The sequence below is a fragment of the Phacochoerus africanus genome, chromosome 5 (genome assembly GCF_016906955.1).
Source record: "Phacochoerus africanus isolate WHEZ1 chromosome 5, ROS_Pafr_v1, whole genome shotgun sequence".
NCBI classification, from domain to species: Eukaryota; Metazoa; Chordata; class Mammalia; order Artiodactyla; family Suidae; genus Phacochoerus; species Phacochoerus africanus.
The window spans coordinates 8,784,829-8,794,960 of record NC_062548.1 but is presented as its reverse complement, the minus strand read 5'-3'; the positions used below and the strand labels follow the sequence as shown (position 1 = coordinate 8,794,960).

Here is a 10,132-nt window from a genome sequence, read left to right as displayed (position 1 = left end):
GGCTGAGGGAGCAGGGAGCAGAGGCCCGTTGTGCCGAGGGCAGATCCTTGATACTTCTTTTGTCTTTTTAGGGTTGCACCTGTTGCATATGGAAGCTCCCAGGCTGGAGGGTGAATTCGAGCTGCGGCTGCTGGCCTACGCCACAGCCACAATAAGACTGGATCCAAGCCAGGTCTGAGACCTATACCACAGTTCACGGCAATGCAATGCCGGATCCTAACCCACTGAGTAAAGCCAGGGATTGAATCTACGTCCTCATCCTCACGCATACGGGTCGAGTTCATTAGCGCTGAGCCACACTGGGAACTCCAGCCTGAGGGAATTCTATGTACTCTTGCCTGCAAGCCTCACCACTGGAAACAGAGGATCTAAAAGTGCACTCAGAAGACAAACCCCTCACCCTCCACAACAGGGCTATTCTCCAGAGCCCACTCTTCAGCCTCAAGGCTGCCTGCCCCTCTGGCTGCAGTTCTCTTCTCTGGCACTGAGGCTGCCAGGAATGAAAAGGGGAGGGGGAAGGAGTGGGAGGCAGGCCTGGGGGAGAGCTGGGACCCTGCAGGCTCCAGCCTGAGGACTCTCCTCTCGGCTTCTTTCCCCTGTTGTTGGTGCTTCTGCTCTGCCAGGTGAGTGCTGCTGCTGAGGAAAGCCGGGCTGGCTCGGGCCCTGGGGTGGTGGTGGTGGGGCTGCCCAAGGCTCTGGACTGGCATCTGCAGCTCTAAAGCACACACCCGTGCCCTGGGGTTACTATTAAAATTCAGACCTCATTTGCTAAGCCTGGGCTCTGCACACTTGGTGATGCCAGGGTGGCTGCACCATGGACCACACTTTGAGTGAAAGGTCTAGAATGGCTTCCAGGCCAGGGGGGTTGCGATGGGGGCAGGGAGTTGGGTCCAGCTCTGTCCTCAGTGGATATCCTTCCCTCACACCTTAACTCTCTGGGCTGGATTCTGCCACCAATGGGATCCTGAAAATTTTCTCCCAGAGAACAAGAGATGCTTAGAAAAATTCTTAATATCATGATAGAGTTAAAAAAATTTACATATTTGAAAATCCCCTCGAACTCTAGGCTTTCAGCATACGGAGATCCTAGGCCAGATATCAGATCTGAGCTGCAGTTGGGACCTACACTGTGGCTGGGGCAAGGTGACCTCTGGGCCTGGGATTGAACTTGGAGTCCCGGTGTTGCAGAGCGGCTGCTGATCCCAATCCCGTCGGGCCACAGCAGAAACTCTTTTCTCCCAACTCTTGAGCTTGTCGGGTATTGCTTCTAAAATCTTGACAGGGTGCAGGTCCTGCCAACTCCCTCCCAAACAAGTTGATTTGCAAACTATTTCTCTACTCCTAGAGTCAGAGCCTTGTCCCTTGAGCTTCCCCAACGACGCTGAGCCCTCTGCTCCCTTGGTCTTGAAGTTTGGCTTGGGGTCCTTGGCCCCCTGTGGGTAAAGCTGCAGATGCATTTGTGGGAAGAGGATGCGGGTCTCAGAGACTACAATGGGTGGCTTGGGGACAGCTGGGGCAGATGGGAGCCACCAGAGTGTCCCAGGGAAGCAGGAGATGAGGGAGGAGGGCCGGCCGTGCTTAGGCTCTGGATTATAGGAAACCCTGGCTGACTTGGGAGAGGAAGGCGGTATTTATTGTCTGTGCCCTCGAGGTCCTGCAATGTGTGTCGAATAAGCGCTGTTTTGTGATAACAGCTGAGGAGCAAAGGACACGGAGGGGAGCTCCAACCGCAGGGGTTCTCAGGCGAGCCCTCTTGTCCTGCTTTTTCCGCTGGCTCCCTTCCAAACCCCTGAAACTCTGCCACGAGCTCTGGAGACCTCAGCTTGGTTCTGAGCACCCCTCAGACAACTGCGTGTCTAGCTATGGGTCTGGGGTGGGCCCGAGAGAGAAGACTCAAGGGAGCGGGCCTCTGGAAGCCCCTCAAACTCCAAACCCTCAGAATTTGACAAGGCTGCTCTGAGTTAAAATCCAGGTCTGCTGGGGTCGCCCTGGCAACGCTTCTAGGGCGTGCTGGGCCTTCGCTTTGAAATGAGACGAGGCTGAGAGCAAGACTTGAGAATTTACCGAATTAGCCTTTAGTTTGGTGACTCACAGGAAAGCCAGGGCAGAAACCCACAGAGTGAGACGCCTCCCACCAGCCCCCGCCCCCGCAGCACAGGGACCCTTTAAACTTATGAGGCTGGAAGGGGACTGCAGGTGTCCTCAGAGTAGGATCTACAACCAGCATGGAAATGGGCTGATTATCACGCCCTACAGAATCCCTTTCCAAACGCTCTGGTACAGACGTCTTGCTTTACAGAGCTGGTAACTGAAGCCAAGAGTGGAGTGGGGACGGTCAAGTGCTACCCTAACCCCCTCAACCAGGGGTGAACTGAACACCCGTGGACTCTGAGCCACGTCTGGAGAGAGTTGTGGGAGGGGCGCAGTGTGCTACTGCCATCTAGTGGGTGGAGGCCAGGCATGCGGCTAAACATCTGGGCGCCCACAACAGCATCCCTCCTTCCCTCAAACCAAAATGATCCAGCCCTAAACGTCAGTAGTGCCCAGGCTGAGAAACCCAGGACCAGCCTTGAAACTTGACCTTTCTTTTGGTCCTCTGTGGAGCTCAATCTCTCACCAAGCAAAACGGAAACATTTATTGTGAAACCACTTCTTTCCCAGGCATTTAACTCATCCCAAAAGTAAACTAGTGATTTTGTTTTATTGTCTTGATTTTCCAAATTAGGAAACAGATTTTGTCCCTTATCTACTTACTTTTTATTATTATCAATTATTCATCTTCTTCCTTTGGATTCTGGAAGAATTACCCAATATGCCTTCTAGTGCCCTGACTTAATTTCCTCCAGAATCTGGCCTATTGCTTTCAAAGATCAAAATGGCGATCTGCCTCCTGCTCTATTTGTAATGAGTGTACACACGTAAAGATTCACTTACTCTCATTTTTGAGGCGTCTTGAGGATGAGAAGGGGTAAATCTTTATTTTCAATCTGTCATCTTTAAACATGGGACCAATTTTGCATATTTCTAGAGGATGGAAATAAATTTCTTGTAAACACTTTAACCCAATTTTAGAGAATAAAATTTCCAGCAGCCTGATATACTTTAGAGTTTTCACAGTCTATGATGAAGAGGAAACACAGGGACTGAGGGGCAGGCAGAGGTTCAGACTCTGATTCTTAGTGCCTCAAAATATGGTTTTTCACTGTTAGGGGACAGTGGTGACATAATTCTCTGGTTAACTGAGGCCCTTAGAACTGTCCCTTGGAAGCAGCTAAATCCATCCCTTTCAATTGCATGAAAGTGACACTTTTGCCTAAGTTTTGGCCCATGGCCTTTTTTTTTTGTTGTTGTGTTTTTGTGCTGTGGAAGTTCCTGGGCCAGGGCTAGAAACTGCACAATAGCAGTGACCCCAGCCGCTGCAGTGACAAGGCCAGATCCTTAACCTGCTGCACCACAAGAGAAATCAAACACTAATACCCATTTTAAATTGTTTTGTGCATCTCTCAGGTATTAAAATTGGGAAACTGATACAAGATAAATGAGCTGTCATGTTACCTTAGAAATTCAAGTTATTATTATTCGACTTAACAGGAAGAAACCTAAGCAAGTTCAAGGTCAGAGAGGAAACAAGAAGGGTCTGAATGACAGGCAAGGTAATTTGGGGGTCAAAGGCCTGAAGAAGTTGTAAAGAGCAACCCAGGACACAGATTTGAAAGGGAGCATGGCCTTGGAGAAGGGAAAAGATGCTTCTTTCCCTAAGCTGTAGAGTAGGAAGAGACTAAGAAGAGAAGAGAAGAAGTAGATGCAGGGTTTTACATGGAAGAATCTATTTTCTCTGGAGTGAGAGGTTTGCCTGGTCTTCTGAGAGTGAGGGGAAGCAGCCTGGAAGAGTCTGGGCTGTGGGGGGAGGGCCGGAAAGAGCAGCTGGGCACTGGGGAGGGCTGCTGAGCACAGGGATGGAGATGGTAACTGGGCTTGTAGCATCTGGCACTTTGTCCAGAGGGGTGAAGAATTTCTGAAGCCTGTCCTTGACCATGGGGACACAAGGGAGGACACTGCCCAGGGAGCAGTGACAAAGCAGAGTCCAATTTTGTATTTCTAGCCACTCAGCTCTGGCTTTGGCCCGCACCCCGTTACATGACATAGGGTAGATCCTGCGGGATTTTCTCCCAGGCACTCTCCTTTCCTAAGCTGGTTAGGTCTAAAGAACATAAGACTGAAGAAGCCTTGACACTCACTCTGCTCACTGGATCCCCATCCGGCCCCCCAACCCAACCTCATCTCGGTCTCACCTCTGTGATGGGAGCAGAGGCCAGACCGACACACCTGTGAGCGCCTGAGGGCCTGGAGGCGGAGAAGAGCAGGCAGACCAAAGAACACACATCCTTGCCAAGGTCAGCACTGATTTCCTTCAGGTGACAATGACTGTAGCACCAGACTGGGCAGCCATCACCGGAAGGAGCAACAGTTTTGGGGGCACTCTGGTCTCTGATTATTTAGCCTTTGGGAGGGAGGGAAAGAGACAGACAAAGACCAACCCTGAATGCCCCCCCCCCCCACCCAAATGCCTGGAGTTCCTCTCCACTTCAGCAGTGCAGAAGCAGGGACAGGTAAGACGGCCACGCCCATGTCCTATGAATATTTTACATAGATGATTCCATTAACTATAAAAAGGCACAAATTCTTGGTGTTTGATCCACCAGGTCCTAGGAGAGGAGGAAGGAAGCCTGCCTTACCCATCCTTGGATCAGGAGTGAGGAGGTGCCCCGGAGCTGCTAAAGGACAACGGCGGCTCGCCCACCCTCACCACTGCCCTCTGCTCACAGCAGGATGTGTGGCAGGTTCCTGAGGCGGCTGGTGGTGGAGGAGAGCCGGTACTCCACCCCTGTCGGGCGCCTCCTGCTGCCTGTGCTCCTGGCATTCCGCCTGGTGCTGCTGGCCGCCGCTGGGCCTGGGGTCTATGGCGACGAGCAGAGCGAATTCGTCTGTCACACCCAGCAGCAGGGCTGCAAGGCTGCCTGCTATGATGCCTTCCACCCTCTCTCCCCGCTGCGCTTCTGGGCCTTCCAGGTCACCCTGGTGGCTGTGCCCAGCGCCCTCTACATGGGGCTCCTTCTGTATCACGTGATCTGGCGCTGGGAAGAATCAGAAAAGGGGAAGAAGGAAGAGGAGACCCTGACCTGCCAAGCGGGGGAGAGGGGAGATGCCTTGGGGGCTGCAAGCCCCTGGCTGCTCTGGGCCTACCTGGCACAGCTGGGGGTGCGGCTGGCCCTGGAGGGGGCGGCCTTGGGGGGGCAGTACCATCTGTACGGGTTCAGGATGCCCAGCTCTGTCACCTGCCGGCGGGAGCCGTGTCTCGGCAGTATCAGCTGTACGCTGCCTCGCCCCTCTGAGAAGACCATCTTCCTAAGGACCATGTTTGGGACCACCGGGCTCTGTCTTCTGTTTACTCTTTGGGAGCTGGTGCTCCTGGGCCTGGGGAGATTGTGGAAGGCCTGGAAGCACAGGTCTCCCTCTTCTAACTACTCCCCAACTTCAGGGAGCTCCAAAAGGCACAAGGAACCAACTGGTACCTCCCCGGCAGTGGGGACAAAAGAACAGCCTCAAGAAGCAGGTGCAAGGGGCGCTGATGTGCCTCCTTCTACCTGCCCCTGACGAATCGGCCCTCATCCCCTCCCACGGCAGGTCCCTCGCTCTCGGGGAAGTTCAGGGCCCACGAGGTACAAAGTAGAAAACCAGGTTCCAGGCAGATGTGTTCTGACCACTGCTCCCAACCCATCTCCCCGCTGCTATCCCCGTCAACTTGAAGGTTCCTTCCAAGGAACCAGGACCAGAACGCTCCGTCGGTTGTACCTCTAGCCCTTCCATTTTGGTCTCTTCCCACTTAGAAAGTCTCAGCTTCGGCTTGATTCTCTATTTTGCAGAGTTACAAAGCCACCTGGCTCACCTCTGAAGGAAACCCAATGACTGGATCTTCTTCCCAGGGTCCAGTGGGTGGGAATTTATCTCCATGGCAACTTAGAGGCTGTTGAAGCATATCTAGGAGCCATGGGGGAGGCCATGCTGTCTGAAGCTTTTTCTTGGAGAGCTCCTGCTTGTGTCTTCTCACCAGCATCCCCTGGTGTCAGCATTGCAGTTTTCATGGTCTTGGTTCCAGCGTCAGCCAGCAAGCCTCTGTAAAACTGTACCTCTCGCGGTCTTGCGCAGTAAACACCGACCACTGTTGGTGACATTCCTATTGCTGAGGACAGCTTTCCTTCCTGTCTGAATGACTCCACTTATTTCTCCTGTTGTTCACATTTTCTGCTCCCTACCACCACCTTCCAAGTTCTGTAACCTAGGAATGCCCTCAGCCCCACAGCGTATGTTATTTTCAGAACTCTGGCCTTCCAGGCATATGGAACCCAGTGTCCTTGTATATAGAGAGTCAATGTATTCTAACACCCAGCTCCACTCTTTAGGGCGATTACTGTGCACTTAGAGGCTTACGACCACTGGACCACTGACAGTTCTGATTTTTGCTCAGTCCTCATTTTTTGCTTTGGGCATGGCAATGGCTCCACTGTTTCCAGCACAGAAGCAATTCATGTTGGGGAGGGGGAAAAAGTCCCTACTTTTTAAATTCATACCCCTCAATACCACACAGAAAAGACAGCAGAGTCCTACTGCTGATTCAGGGGCAACCGTAAGGGACAGTCATATCACAGTGTGATTCAGCAGAGGCTTCTCTTTTCTGGAGTCCCTCAGTCACTTCTCTCAAAGAGCATCCTCGCCTTCCACCTTTCCACGGAAACACCTCTCTTCCCAGTTCTTCCTTGCCCGCTTAAATGCTCAACAAAGAGCATTGCCTAGTTTTGTTTTCTCCTCTGAATCCCAAGTGAATGACGAAGGCCCATTCCCAAGGAAAGCTATTTGGTTCTCCAAGAAAAACAGGTAAAAAAATCATTTTTTCTTTCTGCTACCCAGAGTTTCTTAAAGAATCTCCTATCTGTCATTGCCAAGACCCAGACAAGTGACCAAGGACAGAAAAAAAGCAAATGGCATCATTCTGAGTTCCTCCTTGATGGCGTTGCTTTTTAAATAGCTTTATTGAGACATGGTTTACACAGCATATAATTCACCTACTTAAAGTATACAATCCGATGGCTTTTAGTACAGTCACAGAGTTTGTATCCGTTAGCATGAACAATTTTATTTTATTTTATTTATTTATTTTTGTCTTTTTGCCTTTTCTAGGGCTGCTCCTGCAGCATATGGAGGTTCCCAGGCTAGGGGTCCAATCGAAGCTATAGCCACCGGCCTACACCAGAGCCACAGCAACATGGGATCCTGCTGGAGGCCAGCTCCGGCGGCCAGGGAGCGTAGGCTTTTTCCCGAAGAAGATGGACGGACGTCAGCTTTTGTATCGGAGACAGCCCCTCTGTCCCTTCTTTCAGGGCGCTGGACTGCTCACACTTTATTGGCAACAGTGGTTGATTATATAGACAGTTTTTCACTACAGATTACATCACGGTGTTAAAAGTACATCGGTTAACTATTACATGGTATAGCAGCTATGCATCCTGTTTTAAGATCTCTATGTTAACTGAACTTAGTGAGTACTTTGAAGAGGCCATAAAACACAAGAATTTAGCATTTACAAACTTTGTTTGTAGACTGGTGCTTATCTCCAAAGCGTTATGGCAGGGAGACAGCGTAAGTAAATATAAACCAACTTAATTAAACTAGCTATCACTAAAAAGCTTTTAAAATCAAAGACAAAACTCACAGCTAGGTTTTTTGGATAAGATACGGCTAACTTCTATGGACCTCATTAAAATCCTAACTCTGAAGTTACTATATAACTAGTTAATAGATAAACACTGTGTTTTAACGAAGTTGGATTTAAATAGGGGAAAAGTCCTTCAGGATGAAATTTTTATTATACTATTGTTGTAATTTTGTTAAGTCACAAATCACCACAGAACAATAAGAATGGGAAATAAGAATAATAAGTAAATAATCGGGAAAGACTGAGAAAAACTGAATAACAAATAAAACAGCAGGAAAGACTTAGTCACCCGAGAAACAATCCATGTTCTCCAGTGCAAACATGGAAATTGCTTTCCCAGGAAAGCCCCAATTCTTTCCCATCAACATCAAAATGAGAGCTGTGTACCTGAGGCCTGCCCTCGGCTTGTACCGTGTAGGCAGGCTTTTATCCTGACCAGAGGCCCACCTTCGGCACGCACCGTTCAGGTGAGCTTTTTTCCTGACCAAAAGCCCACCTTCGGTTTGTACTGTTCGGGTGGGCTCCCCTTCTTGGTTAAGAACCTGCCTTCAGGTTTTCTGCTATCAGGCAAGGTCCTTTTTTTGAGTGCCTGCATTTTCTTGGCTCCCTGCAGGATCCAAGCCGCTTCTGCAACCTACACCACAGCTCACGGCAATGCCAGATCCTTAACCCACTGAGCATGGCCAGGGATCGAACCCACAACTTCATGGTTCCTAGTCGGGTTCGTTAACCACTGAGCCACGACGGGAACTCCAGCATGAACACTTTTAGAACATTTAATCAACTCAAAAGAAACCCTAACAATACTTAGCTATTACCCCTAATCCCCTATACCCCCAAAGAAAAGCAACCATGAATCTATTTTCTGTCTCAATAGATTTTCCGAGGCTGGGCTTTTCATACAAATGGAATCATACAATACGTGGTCTTTGGTGACTGGCTCTGTCACTGGGCATGATGTTTCTGAGGTTCATCCCTGTTGTGGCGCGTCAGTACTTTCCTCCTTTTATGAATGAATATTCCTAGTATTGCTCTTCCACATTGTATGGATTCATTTTTCAGTTGGACATTTGCATTATTTCCACTTTGGGGTTATTATGAAAAACGGTGCTATGAACACCAGCTCTTGTGTGAACATAGGTTTTCATTTCTCTTGGGTAGATACCTAGGAGTGAAATTTCTGGAGCACATACGGTAACACTTTAACTTTTTGAGCAAGTGCCACACCTTTTTTTCCCACAGCATTTGTACTAATTACTCCTTTACATTCCCAGGAGCAGTGTACAAATGGGTTCCAAGGTACCCACATTACCCACATTTTTCGTTTGACTTTTAAATTCTAGCCATCCTAGTGGGTGAAGTGATATTTCATTGTGGCTTTGATTTGCATTTCCCTAATGACTGATGACATTAGGCATCTTCTCATGTACTTATTGACTATCTGTATAGCTTCTTTGAAGAAACGTCTACTCAAATCCTTTGCCCATTTTTAAATTGGGCTGTTGGTATTTTTGTTGTCGAGTTCTTCATGCATTCTGGATACTAGATCCTCATCTGAGGTATGAGTCCAAATTTTTTCTCCTGTTCAGCGGATTGTCTTTGAGTTCATTAACGGTGTCCTCCAATGCACAAAAGTTTTACACTTTGATGAAACTGAATTTATTAATTTTTTTATTTCACTGCTTATGATTTTGGTGTTATAGTTATGAAATCATTGCATAATCCATGACTGTGAAGAATACACCCATTTTTCCAAGAGGTTTATAGTTTTAGCTTTACGTTAGGTCTTTGATTGAGTTTGAATGAACTTTTGTGCGTGGAATGATATAAAGGTCCAATTTCATTCTTTTGCATGTGGATGTCCAGTTGCATCGTTACCACTTGTTGAAAGGCTAATTTTCCCTACATATAACGGTTTTGGCACCGTTGCTGAAAACCAATTGCTTGTAGATGTACGGCACTGTTGCTGTACTCTCAATTTGATTTCCATTGATGTATATGTCTATTCTCATGGCAGCACTACATTTTAATTACTGTAGCTTTGTAATAATGTCTGAAATTGGGAAGTGCGTGTTCTCCTACTTTGTTCTTCTTTCTCAAGATTGGCCACTTGGCATCCCCTGAAATGCCGTATGAATTCCAAATGAATAAAGCTGTCAATTCAGGAGCCACAACATTTTCAGTAAAGAAGGATGTTCATTTCAGGAGTATGGCACCATTGAAGACAAACACATTAAGAAGATATACTTCAATACACAGGCAGACATATAAACATATAGACACTTGCATATAAAACATTCATGGGAAACATAAATAACCGATAAGAGTACCTCTTCCTGCTTGGTCTATATGAAGACTCAG

General features: G+C 48.4%; 1 protein-coding gene across 1 annotated transcript; it reads left to right on the top strand.

The window, feature by feature from the left end:
- Positions 1-382: 382 nt before the first annotated feature.
- Positions 383-7,188, top strand: GJC3 (gap junction protein gamma 3). The gene is made up of 2 exons (XM_047779625.1): positions 383-623; positions 4,704-7,188. Exon 2 carries the CDS (start codon positions 4,831-4,833, stop codon positions 5,653-5,655), a length of 825 nt encoding a protein of 274 aa, XP_047635581.1. The 5' UTR covers positions 383-623; positions 4,704-4,830; the 3' UTR covers positions 5,656-7,188.
- The last annotated feature ends 2,944 nt before the right edge of the window (positions 7,189-10,132 follow it).